The sequence below is a fragment of the Pristiophorus japonicus genome, chromosome 2 (assembly GCF_044704955.1).
Source record: "Pristiophorus japonicus isolate sPriJap1 chromosome 2, sPriJap1.hap1, whole genome shotgun sequence".
NCBI classification, from domain to species: Eukaryota; Metazoa; Chordata; class Chondrichthyes; family Pristiophoridae; genus Pristiophorus; species Pristiophorus japonicus.
In genome coordinates this window covers 162,999,346-163,020,736 of record NC_091978.1, presented here as the reverse complement: position 1 = coordinate 163,020,736, position 21,391 = coordinate 162,999,346, and the positions used below count along the sequence as shown (strand labels likewise).

General features: G+C 46.6%; 1 protein-coding gene across 1 annotated transcript in view; it reads right to left on the bottom strand.

The window, feature by feature from the left end:
* gabra2a (gamma-aminobutyric acid type A receptor subunit alpha2a) overlaps positions 1–21,391 on the bottom strand; it is a 555,326-nt gene that overhangs the window by 115,205 nt on the left and 418,730 nt on the right. Inside the window, exons 7-8 of the mRNA XM_070863123.1 lie at positions 21,097–21,240; positions 6,749–6,901 (exon numbers count right to left, since the gene is read on the bottom strand). Of these exons, the coding sequence (XP_070719224.1) occupies positions 6,749–6,901; positions 21,097–21,240 (297 nt within the window). The remainder of the gene's footprint in view (positions 1–6,748; positions 6,902–21,096; positions 21,241–21,391) is intronic.

Sequence of the window (21,391 nt, the reverse complement as noted above, 5' to 3'; positions counted from 1 at the left end):
GTCCATCGAGTCCATCCTTGGTAGATATCAACAGATGCTGAATGCAAACCGTGACCAGGGGGTCCCAGACATGGTGGCACGGGCTACGGCTGACGTTGCAGTGGCCATTGAGCACTAGGCTGATGCTATTGTAGGCCTCCATACTCAAATATCAACAGTGCGTGGTGTCCTGAATCAGCTCTCTGGTGTACTGCAGTCACAGACACTCTTGATGCAGAAGGCAAATAGGTTCACTGGACGCACTGAGTGCTGCCAGCCGGTCTGGGGTCCCATCAGTTCAATGGGGACCTAATCTTGCTGAACCAGGGCAGGAATCTGACCTCACCTAGATTTCTGCAGATGATGATGTTCTGCCCCAGGGGTGTATCAGCCTGTTAGGCCAGTTGTTTCGTGATGTCGTTTCTCAGGACTACATCATTCCGCCTTCGCAGCTGCCGCTCTCTGCAACCCATCCACAACAGAGTGCTTCCGCCCATGCTGAGGTGATGCAGTCTGCAGCCATGTCTTCCAGGGCTCAAGCTGGCGCTGGACGTCTTGCTAGGCCATCATGTGTGGCTGTGGATCTAAGTGGCTGAAGGCCCTGAGACCTCATTGCGGAGGAGCTGTAGGCGTGGGAGGGGGGAGAAGGGAAGAGGTCGTAAAACCCTCTTTAAGACAAGATAAAAACCTTTGTGGCCACATATGCTGATCTTGTGATGATATGAGCTTTTACCATTAGTTGCACGTATGAAGCAACAAACACTTGGTTGATAGTCAAAAGAGATGGCTAGCTGGTTGCAATGTGAGCTCCTGTAAGTTGTTGCTCTTGGATGAACAATCCCACAATCGTTCGGTACTTGCCAGAGATAGCTACCTTGTTACAAAATGAACTGATGTCAATAGGTCCATTTGGCTGTCTATGAGAATGTTTGAAAGGGTTTTGTGGTTATGTTGATGTGTTGGGGATGAAGTTGTCTTGTGGTTGCTTTCACCGCACATGATTTATGTTTGCAATAAACCAAGTTTGGATTGTTCACATGATGATGCAGTGATTATTTAAGACAGAGGGCTGCAGGGTGTGTAGTGATGTGTTGAGATGCCCAGGGGTATAGGCGGGCCATTTGGCATGTCAAGACTCATACATTGGAATTGATGAACGATGAGTTTCTGACGAGCAGCCCTTCCAGCCGCAGCAGTGTCAGGCTGCCTCCTCCCTGGCTGAAGCTCCTCGTTTTCCTTCTCATCATCGTCCTCCTCTTGAGGTGGATCATCCATCCCTGGTGGTATTGGCTGGGCCCTCATAATGGCTAGGTTGTGCAGCATGCAGCAGACAGTGGTGATCATGGAAACAGTACTGCAATGCCCTTCCAGAGCGGTCAAGGCGGAAACGCTGTTTCAGAACCACGATAGTTTGCTCGATAATGGCCCGGGTTGTGGTATGGCTGCTGCTGTAGCACTGTTCAACAGTGGTAGGATTGTGGAGGGGTGTCATCAGCCAGGGGGTCACACCATATCCTTTGTCGCCCAGGAGCCAGCCACGACCTTCATGTAGTGCTCGCCTGCAGGATGAAGGCATCGTGGCAGCTGCCAGGATACCAGGCATTGGCAGCGGCAATCATCTGCCTGTGATCGCAGAACAGCTGTACACTGAGGGAGTGGAGTTCCTTGCGATTCAGAAAGTCCTCTCCATTGTGGGGCGGGGCCCACGATGCCACATGCGTACAATCAATGACTCGCTGGGGAAGCCCGCTATCCTGGCAAAGCCACAGGTGAACTCATCCGCGTCTTCCCTTAGAAACATAGAAAATAGGTGCAGGAGTAGGCCATTCGGCCCTTCGAGCCTGCACGACCATTCAATAAGATCATGGCTGACCATCACATCAGTACCCCTTTCCTGCTTTCACTCTATACCCCTTGATCCCTTTAGCCGTAAGGGCCATATCTAACTCCCTCTTGAATATATCCAATGAACTGGCATCAACAACGCTCTGCAGCAGGGAATTCCACTCTCTGAGTGAAGAAGTTTCTCCTCATCTTAGTCCTAAATGGCTTACCCCTTATCCTTAGACTATGTCCCCTGGTTCTGTACTTCCCCAACATCGGGAATATTCTTCCTGCATCTAACCTGTCCAGTCCCGTCAGAATTTTATATGTTTCTATGAGATCCCCTCTCATCCATCTAAACTCCAGTGGATACAGGCCCAGTCGATTCAGTCTCTCCTCATATGTCAGTCCAGCCATCCCGGGAATCAGACTGGTGAACTTTGCTGCACTCCCTCAATAGCAAGAACGTCCTTCCTCAGATTAGGAGACTGAAACGGAACACAATATTCCAGGTGAGGCCTCACCAAGACTCTGTACAACTGCAGTAAGACCTCCCTGCTCCTATACTCAAACCCCGTAGCTATGAAGGCCAACATACCATTTGCCTTCTTCACCGCCTGCTGTACCTGCATGCCAACTTTCAATGACTGATGTACCATGACACCCAGGTCTCGTTGCACCTCCCCTTTTCCTAATCTGCCGCCATTCAGATAATATTCTGCCTTCGTGTTTTTGCCACGAAAGTGGATAACCTCACATTTATCCACATTATACTGCATCTGCCATGCATTTGCCCACTCACCGAACCTGTCCAAGTCACCCTGCAGCCTCTTAGCATCTCCCTCACAGCTCACACCGCCACCCAGCTTAGTGTCATCTGCAAACTTGGAGATATTACATTCAATTCCTTCATCTAAATCATTAATGTATATTGTGAATAGCTGGGGTCCCAGCACTGAGCCATGCGGCATCCCACTAGTCACTGCCTGCCATTCTGAAAAGGACCCGTTTATCCCGATTCTCTGCTTCCTGTCTGCCAACCAGTTCTCTATCCACGTCAGTACATTACCCCCAATACCATGTGCTTTAATTTTGCACACCAATCTCTTGTGTGGGACCTTGTCAAAAGCCTTTTAAAAGTCCAAATACACTACATCCACTGGTTCTCCCTTGTCCAGTCTACTAGTTATATCCTCAAAAAATTGTAGAAGATTTGTCAAGCATGATTTCCCTTTCATAAATCTATGCTGACTTGGACCGGTCCCGTCACTGCTTTCCAAATGCGCTGCGATTAAATTTTTAATAATTGATTCCAACATTTTCCCCGCTACTGATGTCAGGCTAACTGGTCTATAATTAACCGTTTTCTCTCGCCCTCCTTTTTTAAAAAGTGGGGTTACATTAGCTACCCTCCAGTCCATAGGAACTAATCCAGAGTCGCTAGACTGTTGGAAAATGATCATTTGACATGCTGAACTTGATGTAATCCATTCATTTGCTGTAGAGAGCGTCAGTCACCTGGCGAATGCAGCAATGTACAGCAAACTGAGAGATGTTGCATATATCGCCTACAGGAGACTGGAAGGAGCCGGTAGCATAGAAGTTGAGTGCTACTGTCACTTGCACTACCACTGACAGCGAGGGCCTGGTGCCGATGTCAGCTGCCAGGTATGACCGCAGAAGATGGTAAAGCTCCGTGACCACCTCCTGGCAGAACCTCAACCTTCTTATACACTTCTCCTTGGAATTCTCAAGATAAAAGTAATGCGCGCGGTAAACCCTGTGTCTATACGGCCTCCTGACTCCCTGTCTGGAATGCCTCCTCTGGGGAGGAGCCACATTTGCCATAAGCTGCCGCTGCAGCCGGCGCCTTTCAAGTCAGCGCCGCAGGATGACGCGGTGTGCGATCACTGCCCCCATAACTTCGCACAGGTTGCAGCGAGATAGAGATTTCAAAGTGTCTCGTAGTCAATCTGACGAGTCAACAGCAGTGCGACGCCATCAATCTACTGTCTGTGTGAGAATCAAATGCAGCAATGACCAAGACATCTGAGCCCCAGCTACAACTCCGTTTAAATAACACCCCCGATTTTTTTCCTCTGCCTTGTGCAGTCCAGCCTTTTCAGGCATCATGGACGCCAGCTGGTAAGTGTGGCGGCAAAAATGAATGTAGCGAGAAGGGCGCCAAGAAGGCATTGCACGCGTACTGATGTCATGGTTTCCATGGCGTTAGCCGGCGGTATGTTATGTTTAATGCCTCTAAAAAATTTCCATCGAAATTCGCGTCAAGCATGAACAGAAGTGATGTCTACCTCCCAGTTAACACCTAATACTGGCGTTATCAACCAAATTTCAACCCCTGAATCTCTCCAACACCAGCTTTTGTTTCCTTTTACCTTTTGTGCAACCTGCCATTTTTTATTAAAATATCTTCATTTTCTGTCACATCCTCTGCTTCTTCTGTTACAGTATCTCCAACAAGTATTCAGAAAGATATTGATAAGCAAATGGAATTGGAACTGAACTTGCACTGCAATGTTGGTGGAGACAGACCACATCATCATCTGAGACTAGCTTTTGATGCCATTCAACAAGTTTAGCAAAACAGATACACACATTGCTCCTAAATTCTGGTGCCCAGACTTTCATTCATACCTTCCCATAGGCAGCTGACATTCGCAAATATCAATAATTATCAATAGTTGGCTGTTGCATCGGGGCCAGAGGCAGCAAAGTAGACATTTTGTATACATGACTACACATATTTTGTCTAAATACTTATTCACCGATATTTAATCAAGTGGTCTATTAAAATGGACAGCTTTGATTAACTCCTGTAAATAGACCAGGATTGCTACAACAACAAACATAATTTCCATCCACTTTAATTAAGAACAATTTTAGTCTTTTAGAAATATGAATATTATTAGTTTATTCTGATTAGGCAACTTTAAGGACAGTAAATTCACTCAAGACTGAGCTACTCTAGAAAGTACAACTTTTATTGAAAATTGTGTGTAATAACTGTACACATAACAACTGCAACTTGCATTTTTATGTAATATGCAATTGATGCCAGATCAATTGTTAATTTTAAATCTGAGATTGATAACTTTTTGTTAACCAAAGGTATGAAGGGATATGGGCCAAAGACGAGTATATGGAGTTAGGTTGCAGATCAGCCATAATCTTATTGAATGGCTGAATAGGCTAGAAGAGATCAGTGGCCTACTCCTGTTCCTATGTTGCTATATAGTGCCTTTAACATAGTAAAACATCCCAAGGCAGTTCACAAGACCATAATCAAAAAAAAATTGATATCCAGTATCTGGAAGGGCTGCCAGCCATTTTTAGGTGGACTCGGAGAGAAGGAGTGCTGCACTGTCAGAGGTGCCATCTTTCAGCTAAGATGTTAAACCGAGGCCCCATCTGTCCTCTCAGATGGTTGTAAAAGATCCCATGGCACTTTTTGAAAAAGAGCAGGGAAATTCTCCTGGTGTCCTGCTCTACATTTATCCCTCAACCAACATCACTACAACAGATGATCGAGTAATTTATACACCTGTACAACTTTGTAGGTTGAGCTGTTTTCTCTGCTAACTCTACACGTTAGAATATGTCGTACTGATATACTCATAATAAGATGATTTCTGAAGAATATAACAATACAGGTCTTTTGAAAAAAAACATTATTTCCTTACTCAGTAATCTGCTTATTTTCAGGTTTACATTATCTGTCCCAAATTAACCACTGTAGTCATCCATCTTGTGGTTCTACTCGAATCCTTATTAAATGCAAGAACCTCTGGGGAAACTGATCATTCTCCATTTTCATGAAACCATTATACGCAACAATTTCATACTTCACACTTAAATTATTGAACTTTTCATATTTGATATTCGGTAAGAAGCACAAGACAGAGCAGTTTGGAGATGAGCGATTTCAGCCAGATTCTGCCTTAGGCAAACCATTAATGATGGTGGCCAGGTTAGTACTGTTTCAGAAGTATTATTAGTGTCATAATTGGCTGATTTTCATTCATTCCCTCTTACAAATTTGTATTTAACAGCATCAGCTATGGCAAAATGGTCCTTACCTGTATTTTTATCAAAGGTCGCTAAAATTTACATATAAGAACATTTAACCCCTTTTTCCAAAAAAAAGTAGCAGCTTATAGCTTAGATTAAAGATGTAATATATTTGGAAGCCTTCCATCACCCAATTCTGCTCAGGTAATGTGTTTTATTTGTTCATTGACAGGAAAAATGTGAAATCCCATCATTTTAAACTGACTCATACCAAGATCACAATCAGCTAGCAACACACATGCTAAGTGAAGAACAGGTTTTGAAATGGATGAACTTGCAAGATTTCAGGAACTTAATGGTAACCTGTATTTTCCAACAAGCTTGGACAATGTAATTTCATCCGCACCAAATCTGCACCAAACTTAGTTAAGTTGGGTAATCTGTCAGAAGGATATTATTACCGTAAATATATATATACATAATATGAATTGAAAACTTGTCATTTACAAAGACTAGCTTGTAATGATCTTAGAAAATGGTGCACCTGCTCACTGTGATCACGATGAGTAAATATTATGTTTTCTGCAGTCTGTAAATAGAATGTTACCTTTTAGTGATCATTTCCCATTTGCCTTTGCACATATATATTAAAAATACAAATGCTGCAATACAGAAATAATCTTCATCAATCGCAAACAACATTAGGAACATAATTGTGAAAAACCAATGACTGTTTGGCCTTTCTATCTCTTTGTGTCAAGGCTTAAAAGTGAAGGGTCAGTGATAACTATTTACCCCATTGAAAATATAAAAACCTATTTATTTTAGTTAGTTTAATATTATTACTGGAGTTGGCTAACACATCTGTATAATGTTAGCTTCTGAATGTTCCACTGACTGTTTTAAATCTACTTACCAAAGACAGTCCTTGCAGGAACTGATTCTCTGTTCAACCAAAATGACACTTGTGAAAGAATGACAGTCATGATACACGGCAGGTACGTCTGGATCACAAAATACCCAATTTTTCTTTTCAGATGGAAATATGTTGTCATGACCTTGTATTCACCTGAAATGAAAGGCCAATAAAGAGTGGGTTTGCAATGAAAGAAATAAACTAGTTCTGTAAGTCAGATGTTGATCTAAATAAACATTACATACAAATTATAAACCTAAACTCTCTATTTGTGTTAACTTAAACCAACTAATGGGAGAAGATGAGTTTCGAAGTGACCTTATTTCCCGATAGTCACTTGTTCTGGCTTGAGATGCTATAGAAAGGGCAAGGAGATTCAAACTGCAGTAAGCAAGTCAAATTCAAAATATTAGAAAACAAGCACCCTGTGAGCTCAGTAAACACAAAATCATGTTAAGTGGATCCATCGGTTCCTGCTTTACAGCAGTTAAATTTAAACGTTTTCAAAGTCAAATGATTAAACTAGCCAATTTACAACACCTCAAAATGGATAATGAGGAACTTTCACTTCATTATAGAACTTCACAGATCTTTCCAAACAATCTAATGGAAGATATATGAAGTAGAGGGGCTGAAATTGCCCCTTTCCGAAAGGCCCGTTAGCACCTCCGGAAGCGACACGCCCGGATTTGACCCTGTGATGGCGGCAGCGCTGCACACTTTATTTTTCGCCCTAGACAGCAGCGCACACGGCGATGATGTAATCGGCGTGCGCGCTGACCCCTTATCGCCCCGCACTGATCCCTTTATACCCCACGGGGGAAATTGCCCCGCAGGAGCGAGGTTGGCGCAAAGCGCTGTGGGTCGCAAAGCTGTGGTAGCTGGGGGGCCCTGTCCACCCTTAAAGGGGAGGGCCTTGCACCGCGGCCGCCATCTTTTTATTTTGTCGGCTGCCTTTGCAGTCGGCACGACAATGACGGCCGCTGGTTCGGCCGGGCCACCAATAGGCAGCCTGGCACCCCCTCTTGGGTGCCGGGCCGCTGGCCTGGCCAAAACCCTCCCTGGTGGCCCAGTGGGCACCATGGAAGTTGCTGCAGAAGGAGAGGGACGTTGTGACACATCAGCACGGTGCTGAGTGGCATCTCCGCGTTTCCCCCCCCTCTTTCACCCTGCTCACGCCCTGCGGAGGCGCAGTACGCCTCCAACATCGTTTGACAATTTTTCAGTTAAAGACCCGAATTCCGGGTTATTATCCTCTTCTTCACACCCAGGTGAAAAACTTTTATTTAATTCAAATTACGCGCCCCAAACCGGGCGCGGGGCAATTTCGCCCCCATAGTCTTCAGCAACTATACTGATTGCCTTCACGTCTCTCGCTATTTCTTAAATGAAAGATATATCTATACAACAGTCATGCATGTTCTTCACGAACACTTAGAAAACTCTGGTACACAATGTAGAGATCGGAAGATTATACAGTTTGCTCTGTACTTTAAATAGAAGCAATTTGGAGAGTTCTCTGGGAACAGCCTAATACTTATTTGCATTTGTTCATAACAAGCTATTTAAAAATTGGAAGATACACATTGGTCTCGTCTTTTTCGACAATACAGCACATGGATTTGATATAAATATCGAAATTACATCAATAAAATCCCCATAGATTGAAAATTTGTTTTCGCCCAAATGTAATAAACATAACCAAATTGATCCTTTAAAGAGTTATGTATACATGATCTGCTTGATTTAAGTATAACCATCTTGCTGCAAAGCCATCGATGCATGTCTTAGTTTTGTTCAATGCATCATGGAACATTAGAAGTACCATCAGCAAGTGAAATTAAATAGGCAATAGTAAGGGCACATGTGTAAATGATTGAAAAGTCAGCTTTGCAAATTTGATAACATTCTAGCACAGCAGCTAGGAGTGAAATTGTGGCTCGGTATCAAATTTTATTTGATTACGCACCTGTGATGCACTTTGGAACGTTTTGCTATGTTAAAGGAGCTATAAAAATGCAAGTTGTTGTTAATGACAGGAAGACACGACGTTATCTCCTTCACATTAAATCGAAGATTATGACCATACCCACAGATTAATCTAGAGGATACATTAATTCATTCATAGGCAGTCCCTCGCAATCGAGAAAGACTTGCTTCCACTCTAAAAATGAGTCCTTAGGTGACTGAACTGTCCAATACGAGAACCACAGTCCCTGTCACAGGTGGGACAAACAGTCGTTGAGGGAAAGGCTGCTTGGGACTGGTTTGCCGTACGTTCTTTCCGCTGCCTGCGCTTGATTTCTGCATGCTCTCGACGATGAGACTCGAGGTGCTCAGCGCCCTCCCGGATGCACTTCCTCCACTTAGGGTGGTCTTTGGCCAAGGACTTCCAGGTGTCAGTGTGGATATTGCACTTTATCAGGGAGGCTTTGAAGGTGCCCTTGTAACGTTTCCTCTGCCCACCTTTGGCTCGTTTGAAGGAGTTACGAGTAGAGCTCTTGCTTTGGGAGTCTCGTGTCTGGCATGTGAACAATGTGGCCTGCCCAAATGTGGTCAGTGCTTCAATGCTGGGGATGTTGGCCTGGTCGAGGATACAAACGTTGGTGCTTCTATCCTCCTAGGGGATTTGCAGGATCTTGCGGAGACATCATTGGTGGTATTTCTCCAGCGACTTGAGGTGTCTACTGTACATGGTCCATACTGTGTTCCTAACACAGATGAGACTGCACACAGGGAGGTTAAAGTAACAGTGACCTCAGTCTTTATTAAGACACTCCAGAGTGAGGAACAGGCCTTAGGGGCCGGCTTATATACAGTGCTCCCAACGGATGCTGGGATCCATTGGGACTTCAGGGGATGCGCTCCCTGGTGGCGGAACATGGGAGTGCATGCTTTACAGATACACAAAATCACTCGCCCGCAAAGTCAAAGTGAAAACTATTGACAAGATGAGGCGGTCGGGAGCATTTCTTTCCCTGGTGGACCGCCTCGGTACAAATGTCTGCTCTGGTGTGTTGGCTGTGCCCTCACTGGGCTGGTGTGTTGTTGGCCCTGCAGGGCTGCTGGGTGAGCCTGGCCTTGCTGGGCTGTTGGGCGTGATGGGTTCAATTTTCTGGTCCGGGGTGGTGTCGTTGATCCTTGGGGATGTGTTGTGGGCTTGAAAAAGGTGGTGTCTGCAGTGGGTTGTTCAGGGCAATCTGTGAACCGCAGCCTCGTTTTGTCCAGGTGCTTTCTGCAAATTTGTCCATTGTCGAGTTTGACTACAAACACTCTATTCCCTTCTTTAGCTATCATCGTGCCCGCGATCCACTTGGGACCATGTCCATAGTTTAGCACATACACAGGGTCATTCAGATCAATTTCCCTTGACACAGTGACGCGACCATCGTTTACATTTTGTTGCTGCCACCTGCTCTCTACCTGATCATGCAGGTTGGGGTGAACCAGCGAGAGTCTGGTTTTAAATGTCCTTTTCATGAGTAGCTCAGCCGGGGGCACCCCTGTGAGCAAGTGGGGTCTCATGCGATAGCTGAGCAGTACTCGGGACAGGCGGGTTTGGAGTGAGCCTTCGGTGACTCGTTTAAGGCTCTGTTTGATTGTTTGTACTGCCCGCTCTGCCTGCCCATTGGAGGCTGGTTTAAACGGGGCCGAGGTGACATGTTTGATCCCATTGCGTGTCATGAATTCTTTATATTCGGCACTGGTGAAACATGGCCCGTTGTCACTGACCAGTATGTCAGGCAGGCCGTGGGTGGCAAACATGGCCCTCAGGATTTCAATGGTAGCAGTGGCAGTGCTTCCCGACACTATTTCACATTCAATTCATTTTGAAAAAGCATCCAGCACCACCAGGAACATTTTACCGAGAAACGGGCCCGCATAGTCAACATGGATCCTCGACCATGGTCTGGAGGACCACAAACTTAGTGGTGCCTCTCTGGGCACGTTGCTCAACTGAGCACACACACTGCATTGCCGTACACAGGACTCTAATTCAGAGTCGATATCGAGCCACCACACGTGGGATCTGGCTATCGCTTTCATCATTACTATACCCGAGTGTGTGCTGTGGAGATCCGAGATGAACGTCTCCCTGCCCTTTTTGGGTAGCACTACGTGGTTACCCCACAACAGGCAGTCTGCCTGAATGGACAGCTCATCCTTTCGCCGCTGGAATGGTTTGATTAGCTCTTGCATTTCAACGGGGATGCTGGCCCAGCTCCCATGCAGTACACATTTTTTTACTCGGGACAGCAGAAAATCTTGGCTGGTCCAAGTCCTAATCTGACGGGCCGTGACAGGTGATTTATCATTTTCAAACACTTCCATGACCATCAACAAGTTTGCAGGCTGCGCCATTTTCACCCCCGTGGTGGGCAATGGTAGCCGACTGAGAGCATCCGCACAGTTCTCGGTGCCTGGCCTGTGGCGGATGGTATAATTATACGCTGATAGCGTGAGTACCCACCTTTGTATGCGGGCTGAGGCATTAGTATTTATCCCCTTGTTTTCAGCGAACAGGGATATGAGGGGCTTGTGATCGGTTTCAAGCTCAAACTTGAGGCCAAACAGGTACTGATGCATTTTCTTTACCCCGAACACACACGCTAATGCCTCTTTCTCAATCATGCTGTAGGCCCTCTCGGCCTTAGACAAGCTTCTGGAGGCATAGGCGACAGGTTGCAACTTCCCCGCAACGTTAGCTTGTTGTAATACACACCCGTCTCCGTACGACGATGCATCATATGCTAGCACAAGTCTTTTACGGGGTTACACAATACAAGCAGCTTGTTGGAACAAAAAATGTTTCTGGCTTTCTCAAAAGCAATGACTTGGTTTTTTCCCCATACCCTGTTCTCACCTTTATGCAATAACACATGTTGGGGCTCTAAGAGGGTGTTTAACCCCGGTAGGAAGTTACCAAAATAGTTGAGGAGTCCCAGGAACGACCTCAGCTCCGTGACATTCTGTGGCCTGGGCGCGTTCCTGATAGCTTCTGTCTTGGCGTCTGTGGGCCGAATGCCATCTGCCGCGATCTTCCTCCCCAAAAACTCCACTTCTGTTGCCATGAAGATGCATTTTGACCTCTTCAGCCGCAGCCCTACACGATCCAGTCGCTGGAAGACCTCCTCCAGGTTTTGTAGGTGCCCAACAGTGTCCCAACCAGTGACCAATATGTCGTCTGAAAAACCACCGTGCGTGGTACCGACTTGAGTAGGCTCTCCATGTTTCTCTTGAAGATCGCTGCAGCTGACCGAATTCCAAATGGGCATCTGTTGTAGATGAACAGTCCCTTGTGCGTGTTGATGCAGGTGAGGCCCTTTGAAGACTCCTCCAGCTCCGGCGTCATGTAGGCCGAAGTCAGGTCGAGCTTGGTGAACATCTTGCCTCCTGCCAGCGTCGCAAATAGGTTGTCTGCCTTAGGTAGCGGGTATTGGTCCTGTAGCGAGAAACGATTAATAGTTACTTTATAATCACCGCAAATCCTGACCGTGCCATCACTTTTGAGTACTGGAACAATCGGGCTGGCCCGCTTGCTGAATTCCACTGGAGAGATGATGCCCTCGCGTTGCAGCCTGTCCAGCTCGATTTCCACTCTCTCCTTCATCATGTGAGGTACCGCTCGCGCCTTGTGGTGAATGGGTCGTGCCTCTGGGACCAAGTGGATCCGCACCTTCACCCCGGAAAAGTTTCCAATGCCTGGCTCAAAAAGGGAAGGAAATTGTTAAGAACCTGGGTACATGAGGCCTCATCGACATGTGATAGCGCTTAGATGTCATCCCAGTTCCAGCGGATTTTGTCAAGCCAGCTCCTTCCAAGCAGTGTAGGGCCATTGCCTGGGACAATCCAGAGTGGCAGTTCGTGCACCGTGCCCTCGTAGGTGACCTTGACCATGGCGCTGCCCAGGACAGTCATGAGCTCTTTGGTGTATGTTCTCAGTTTCGTGTGGATGGGGCTCAGGGCTGGTCTGAGTGCCTTGTTACACCACAGTCTCTCAAACATATTTTTACTCATGATGGATTGGCTAGCGCCAGTGTCCAGTTCCATGGCTACGGATAAGCCATTCAATTTTACGTTTAGCATCATAGGTGGACATTTTGTCAAAAATGTGTGCACCCCATGTCCTTCAGCATCTGCCTCCTCTCTCTGAGGCTCGAAATTGCTTTGATCTTCCTCTGCCACGTGGTAGTTAGCAGGTTTTGCAGAGCTTGCAGCTCATCTGCATTCTCGTTGGAGGTGCCCCATTGTGCCACAGCTCTTGCAAACATACCCTTTGAAGCGGCATGAATAGGCTGAATGGAAGCCTCCACAACGCCAACAAGGTGTGAATTACCTTGCATTCATCCTTTGTTGCGGACTCTGAGTCATCTGGGTCACCTGAGGCCTGCTGGCAGTTGCAGACTCGTGGTTTCTGCCCTGTAAATTTCTGCTCGCAAACACAGTTCCAGTTACTTTATGAACATTGCTAGCACTTGTGTGCTGAGAGATTTGTTTGGTGTTATCACTGGTGGACATAAACGCCTGTGCTATCGCAATGGCCTTACTGAGGGTCGGTGTCTCTATAGTCAAAAGTTTTCATAGGATGGTCTCGTGGCCAATGCCCAGTACAAAAAAGTCTGAGCATCTGCTCCAGGTAGCCATCAAACTCACATTGTCCTGCAAGTCGCCTTAGCTCGGCGACGTAGCTCATCACTTCCTGACCTTCAGATCGCTGGCACGTGTAGAACCGATACCTTGTCATCAGCACGCTCTCCCTCGGGTTAAGATGCTCCCGAACCAATGTACACAGCTCCTCATACGACTTATCTGTGGGTTTCACCGGAGCCAGAAGATTCTTCATGAGGCTGTAGGTCAGTGCCTTGCAGACCTTGAGGAGGACCACTCTCCCTTTTTGCAGAGCTTGCTACTCCGTCCAGCTCGTTGGCTGCAAAGTACTGGTCTAGCTGTTCGACATAGGCTTCCCAGTCCTCACCCTCCGAGAACTTCTCCAGGATGCCCACAATTTGCTGCATCTTTGCGTTGGATTTGTATACTCGTCGCCAGTTATTGTGTTCCTAACACAGATGAGACTGCACACAGGGAGGTTAAAGTAACAATGACCTCAGTCTTTATTAAGACACTCCAGAGTGAGGAACAGGCCTTCGGGGCCGGCTTATATACAGTGCTCCCAAGGGATGCTGGGATCCCTTGGGACTTCAGGGGATGCACTCCCTGGTGGCAGAACATGGGAGTGCATGCTTTACAGATACACAACAGTCCATGTCTCTGAGTCATACAGGAGGGCGCATATTACTACAGCCCTGTAGACCATGAGCTTGGTGGCAGTTTTGAGGGCCTGGTCTTCGAACACTCTTTTCCTCAGGTGGCCGAAGGCTGCACTGGCATACTGGAGGCAATGTTGAATTGCATCATCAATGTCTGCTCTTGTTGATAAGAGGCTCCCGAGGTATGGGAAATGGTCCATGTTGTCCAGGGCCGCGTCATGGATTTTGATGACTGCGGGGGCAGTATTGTGCGACCGGGACAGTTTGGTGGAGGACCTTTGTCTTACGGATGTTTCGTGTAAGGCCCATGCTTTCATACGCCTCAGTGAATATGGTGACTATGACTTGAGAGTTCAGCCTCTGTATGTGCGCAGAAGCAGGAGTCGTCCGCGTACAATAGCTTTATGACAGAGGTTGGGGTGGTCTTGGATCTGGCCTGGAGATGACGAAGGTTGAACAGGTTCCCACTGGTTCTGTAGTTTAGTTCCATTCCAGCAGGGAACTTGTTGAGTGTGAGGTGAAACATAGCAGCAAGGAAGATTGAGAAGAGGGTTGGCGCAATGACGCAGCCCTGTTTGACCCCGGTCTGGACGTGGATTGGGTTTGTAATGGTTCCGTTGGTAAGGATCACGGCCTGCATGTCATCGTGGAGCAGGCGGAGGATGGTGACGAACTTTTGGGGGCATCCGAAACGGAGGAGGACGCTCCATAGACCCTCGCGGTTGACAGTGTCAAAGGTGGAAGAAGGCCTGTACAAGGGCTGATGCTGCTCCCTGCATTTTTCTTGCAGCCGTCACACTGTAAAAATCATATCCATTGTGCCCCGTAGGGGACGAAATCCACATTGTAACTCCAGGAGGAGCTCCTCGGCCACAGGGAGAGGATGGTTGAGAAGGACTTTAGCGACGACTTTCCCAGTGGCTGGTAACAGGGAGATTGCTCTGTAGTTGCCGCAGTTGGACTTGTTCCCTTTTTTAAAGATGGTCATGACCACTGCATCTCTGAGATCTCCTGGCATGCTCTCCTCCCTCCAGATGAGAGAGATGAGGTCATGCTTTCGCGCCAACAGTGCCTCTCTGCCATACTTCAGTGCCTCAGCAGGGATTCCGTCCGCTCCCGTAGCCTTGTTGTTCTTAAGCTGTTTTATGGCTTTTTCTACCTCGTGCAGTGCTGGGGTTTTGCTGAGGAGGTGGCGGGTAGCATGCTGCAGGATGGAGTCAAGGATACTCGAGTCAAAGGCAGAGTCTCGATTGAGGAGATCTTCGAAGTGCTCCTTCCAGTGGGCCCTGACTGCCTCGGTGTCCTTGATGAGTGTTTCCCCGTTCTTGGCCAGCATGTGCGCAGAAGCAGGCATCGTCCGCATACAGTAGCTCGACGACAGAGGTTGGATGTTTGGTCCGTAGGTGGCCTCGACTGCGGTGAAGAATCCTCGCACATCATGGCTGTCGGCCAGCTGCTGTATCTCTTGTGCTTTCTCCATCTACCATCTGTTCTTTAGGTCCCGAGTTTTTTGTTGGACCTCGGCCTTAAGCGGTCTGTAATGCTGCCTTGCTGCTCCCGAGTTGGGTTGTTGTTTAAGGCTCAGAAATACCCTGCGCTTGCGATCTATTCGATCTTGGATCTCCTGGTCATTCTCATCAAACCAGACCTGGTGTTTCCTGGTTGAGTGACCGTGCGTCTTTTCACAGGCAGTGGTTACGGAGGCCTGGAGGGCAGACCAACACTGTGGGCATTCTGTGTCTCGATGTCATCAAGGCACGCCAGTTTAGCTGTGAGGCGCTGACTGTATAGGGCTCTTTTAGCTGCGTCATTGAGTGCCCCAGCATTGACTTTTTTGCGACACTGCTTCTGCTGCCCTCGCCGTTTCACGGCAATGTTGATGTAAGTGATGGATCGGATTCGGCTTTGGTCCATCCAGCAGTCGTCAGCTCATGTCATGGTGTATGTGATGTGCACATCCTTGCGATCCCTGGCTCAGACGATGATATAGTTGAGCAGGTGCCAGTGTTTGGAGCGAGGGTGTTGCCACGATGCCTTGTATTTGTCCCTCTGGAGGAACAAGGTTTTGGTGATGACACTTTGTCAGGAGTAGGATACAGCTGGAGTTGGTTTTTCCTACCCGCTCTCTGCCGATCATGCCTCCCCAGAGGGCTGTGTCCTTGCCGACCCTGGCGTTGAAGTCACCGAGGAGGATCAGTTTGTTGTCCGCAGGGACGCGGGGCAGGGATTTTTCGAGGCTGGAGTAAAAACCATCTTTGGTCTCATCTGTCGCATCGAGTGTTGGGGTGTACGCACTGATGACTGTAGCACAGTGATTCCGGAATAGAGTGAATCGGAGAATCATGACACGTTCGTTAACCCCGCAGGTGGAAGTCATTGAGGCGGTCGACCAGCTCCTTTTTGATGGCGAAGCCAACTCCGTGGAGGCAGCGTTCTTCCTCTGGTTTCCCTTTCCAGAAGGTGTAATCTCCAACTTGTTCCTTGAGCTGGCCTTCCCCTGCCCACTGGGTCTCACTTAGGGTGGCGATGTCGACATCGAAGCGTCTAAGTTCCCGGGCAACTATGGCAGTGCGGCCTTCTGGCCTGTCGCTGTTGGAGTTGGCCATGAGGGTCCTGACGTTCCAGGTCCCGAACTTCATGTTAAAGGAGTGGATGATGCCTGTGCGTGAGGTGGGCCGCTGCACACTGTCTACCACACAGGCTTAGCTGAGCAAGGTCTTGATCCAGTGGCAAGGGGGTCCAAGACGACTGGAGACCAGGCACTGCTGTATGAGCCAAGTTGTCTTCGGCGAGATGTTGGCCGCAAGCTCGGCGCTGAGTAGCACCCTTCATTGAGATGGTAGGTGTTCCGAGGCTTAGTTGGGGGCAGGCACTGGGAGAATCAGTAGTCCACTGGAGTTCAGAGCGGAAGGTCAGAGTGGTCACAGCCATTGTGCTCACCACATGCTGGAGGAGAAGAGGCCAGGTCATCAGTGGGGAAGGAGAGGCCCAGTCGTCGCTGAAGGGGAGGAGACCCAATCACCGTTGAGGAGAAGAGGCCCAACCGCCGTTGAAGGAGGAGGCGAGGCCAACCGCTGTCGCTGAAGGGGAGGATTCCCGATCGCCGTTGAGGAGAGGCCCAGCCGCCGTCGCTGGAGAGGAGGAGGCCCGATCGCCTGGTCGGAGGCTCACATGACTCGCTGGGCATCGACGAGGATCGAGGATTGAGGGGGGCAGCTGAGTCGGCCATGTCCAAGGAGGAGGTCACCGAAGGAGGGAAGAGGTCCAGATTGCCGCTGCAGGAGGCTCGGTCGTCGCCGGTTGGCAGATAGTCCGGTCGTCGTCGTCGAATGGAGGTTCGGAGGTAAGGTTCGCGCCTGAGGTAGGCCCAAATTTGTGGGATTTGTGGGATTTAGGGTTTTAAGTAAAGGTTTAAGAAAATGCACCCCCTATTAGGGGTCTACTAAGGCTCGGGAAAGTTTAGACAGAGATTATATTAACCAGTTCTGGATTCACAAGCTGAAGTATAATGTATCGGAAAATTGACCCTTTTATTTAAATGTAATCATATCAAGGACTATATTCACTGTATATGTATACATAAAATATAAAACATGGTATTGCAATGTTCTTTTTATTTTCAAACTAGTTAGATTATAGATTTTAACAAAGGGAATAAGTCAAGTCAAAAAGTCATAAAGGTATTAATCCATGTACAAATACAGTACCGTAAAGAGGACAGAATATTGACCTGCCTTTCTGTTAAAAAGTGCAACCCGAAATTCGCCAGGGCCATTTAGGTTGGTCTTGTACCCTTGAGCCAGGACTTATGCTCGTTGATGCTGTCTAGTACTGATTTCAGCATAAGTTACAGGATCATTTAAATGCCCATTGGTAGTTCAGTGGAAGATTACAGCAGCAGGGTGGGGGAACAGCAGGTAAGTCAGCGAATGTTTGATACAGTGAGTTACCTGTCAAGTAGTTGTAATAGTTGGCCTATGTTTGGTTTTGTGCCCACTTTCAAAGAATGTCTCCAAGTGGAGGAGACATAGGTACCCAAAGGGCACTGGAAGGAAAGAGGAAAGAAGAGCATAACATTTTAGTGAGACTGATCTTCAAACAATCCTGGATGACATTCAGCAATGGAGAGAACAATTGTTGAGTCTCCGTGGAAAGCAGAATAAGTGTTTCATGTGCCATGTGGAGAGAAATGGCAATAACACTGAATATGTTGCTGAATAACTCTGTCATTCACAGAACTGCAAACCAGTGTTGAAAAAAGTACAATAACCTGACAGGAAAGGTAAGTTAAGAGATTGGCCACTCTCTCTTTTCTTCCTTGGGCATCACAGACACCAGCACACATTCATCCTCTGAAGTTAATAGATACACAAGTCACCCTTTGCACTGCACTATGGTTAAGGTGATGACTAGCTCAGGATCTTAAAATATGTGTCATTATCTCCCCTTACAGTAATTACTCGAGGGAGTTAACGATAAAAAATTGCAATGCAATGTGGATGCCATTTATTGAGAATCCCAGCAGCACCATGAAATTGATGCCTTGTGCTACTGCTTTGCTATGATGCCAAACAGGATCAATTCCCCAGCTCTCCTGAAAAGTGTGTCAAGCACTTGTGAGTACATGCCCGGATGGCACCCTGTCTGGTATTGTACAGATCCCCCATGACTACTTGAAATAATCCGGTGGTGTAAAAACTGAGTGCAGTCATGACCTTCACAGCCACAGGCATAGCTGCCGGGTGCATGATCTTGGCTGCAATATCTTTATGCAGTATGATGCTGCTTCATTTTCCTTCCTCCATCCTCTTATGCTGCTCCTCCTCCATTATAATTCCCTTTGGAAATTCCATATTCTGTTCCTCAGAACCTGTCACCATGAGTGGTGGCAAAAGTATTCCAATGGTCTAATGATCCCTCAGGCAGTCAGAGGCAAATCCAGCACTATCTCAATGAAAAGTGAAATAAATGTTCCAAGAGCTCGTTCTCAGCTCTAGTAATCAGCTGCAATATTTTCTGCACTCTTCAGGCTCAAAAGTTCCTCACTTCGAGCAGTCTCGGGTATTACAGGAAACAGGTAGGCTTCATTTAACTCATTCTGACTTAACCCTGTTGTATTATGCGTGTAACTTCTGAAGTTTCAGTGTGCCAATGCCACTGGCCCTCATTTAAATAAATGTTAATGAGCTCTATGGGAACTCAGCGAGAGAATCGCAGGGAGGCCCAATGAATCATCGTAATTTGGGGTAAATTTCAAGATGAAAACGGACAGAAATGGCTACAGCTCCAATTTACAAGCCTGAACATCGCCCTGTGCCATTCCAGCGCTAAGTATATTCCAAAATGGTAAGTAAATTCAGGGCCTACATATTTGCATAATTCTGATGCCAAATGTCATTTAATATCTCCTTATAATATATTTCACAACTCTGAACATAAATTTCCAATTAGATTAGTGAAATAAAAATAACTGGTTCCAAAGGTTCATGGGCTGCAAGTAAACACTGCACGACATCTCAATAGGTTTAGTGGTTTGAAAGTTAGTATTTTATGTGGATATTTAAGTAGCAGTAGCATTGAAGATGTAGATGTAGGAGGGCTGAAGGCTGCTTTAAAAACTTTGGTTTTGTGTTACAGCTCATTCAGATTCCCAGAGTTGATGCAAAACAGAAACCCCTACACTTGGATTATGAATCATATGTGAAGTTGCAAACTGACTCCAAAATGAAGGGAAGTGGATTGAGACTTGCTCTTTCAAGAAGCCTCACTCCACTGTTGTGGTGTTAAGTCATGCCCTTACACTAGTCTTCAGTTGCGTTTACACTATAATGTTATCTTTGTCGTATAAATGCAGTCTGAGATGGATTTTTGTTGGTTTTAATCATACTGAACTGAGCATACAAACCCAACTGGATTTGCTCATTAATGTTAATTAAAACAAAGCTGTTGCATTTATGTTTGTTCATCAGTTGAGCAAATAATTACCATTAGCATCACATTTCAATTTCATTTTCAGCAGTTTTTTTGTGAGTGAATCTCTTTAAAATCTTTCAACGGAGATCAGTTCCAACTGAATCTTGTAATTCCAATGTCACAAACAGTACCAAGTGCCATAATAAAACTACATATCTACCCACAACTACACACAAATTAAAAAAGCATTGCTGCCATTTACTAATTATTATCTGTGCATCTATTAAAATGTAAGTGATTGTACTCTGCTTTGTAAATAAACAGTGTTGAAGCGATATTATTGCAGGCAATTGGTTAGTTTTTGAGGCCTTCTGCCCAATGCAAAGAGGGCAGTAGTGCTCAACTGAGTCCGGCGCTAGTCCCATTTAAATGATAATAGGGGTCCTGTGACATACATTTACCAATTTAGGACAGTACTGGGTGGAGATTGTGCTGCACACATTCCATCCAGTATCATTGTTTATTTTTGTGGGGCTGTAAGGAACAGGTGTGCTCCTCTGGGCTCCACAAAAGCAGATGAGGGGGCTTCCACTCTGGTAACCGCACCCCCCACCCCAAACCATTTGAGATCCGACTCCTCCATGGACCTACCTTCTTCTGACCCAGAAGCTGGCCGGGCCACCCAATACAGGGCCAGTGAGCTATTCTGGCCGAAGTGACCAAAGCTCTCAATTTCAACTGAAATGATGGTTGCTTCATTATCGATAACCTTCATAACAGTATACGGCATAACGGGGTCCACTTCAGGCCATTGCAGCAGGATTGGCTGTAGTTTTTGGATGTCTCAGCATCACATGACTCCTGCCTCCAAATGTGACATCATGATGGAGGGAGGGGCAGGTGGAAGAAGTACTCATGAGACTATAGAAGAGTACCCAGAAAGGGCTGGAAATCTGGCAGAAACAGCTTCCATCTCAAATTCCTATTGTCCTTGCCCAGACTGCATCAATTCTGCAACCAAAACAGGCTGCAAGGATGTTTTTCCCAGATGATTATTGAAGGATAAGACCATTGTTTGGATTTTTTGTGCCTTCATTTTCACGACTTACCGTGCACTCAAATAAAAGATTTTGTTAACCTCAGCTTTATTTGATCCTCTTTACAAACCTGTACTGGAGTGGATAAGCTCTTCCCCCACAGTTTGTCCGAGCAAATCATACTGATTCAGACGAGAGCCATCTTCTGCGACTACCACAGATTTTTCTGGTCCACGAGTCCAATTGTAATTCACCTCTTTGCGCGTATATGCATCTGCAAACACAATGAACAAGCAGAATAGAGATTATTGCCATTGGTTAAAATACCAATTTGAGTCTCTTCTTCTTGGCTCCGGAGACCAGTATTTAAATACAGTCCAACAAGAGAGATGAAGGCAGGAGGTAGGTATTTTTGTTCCCTCAAT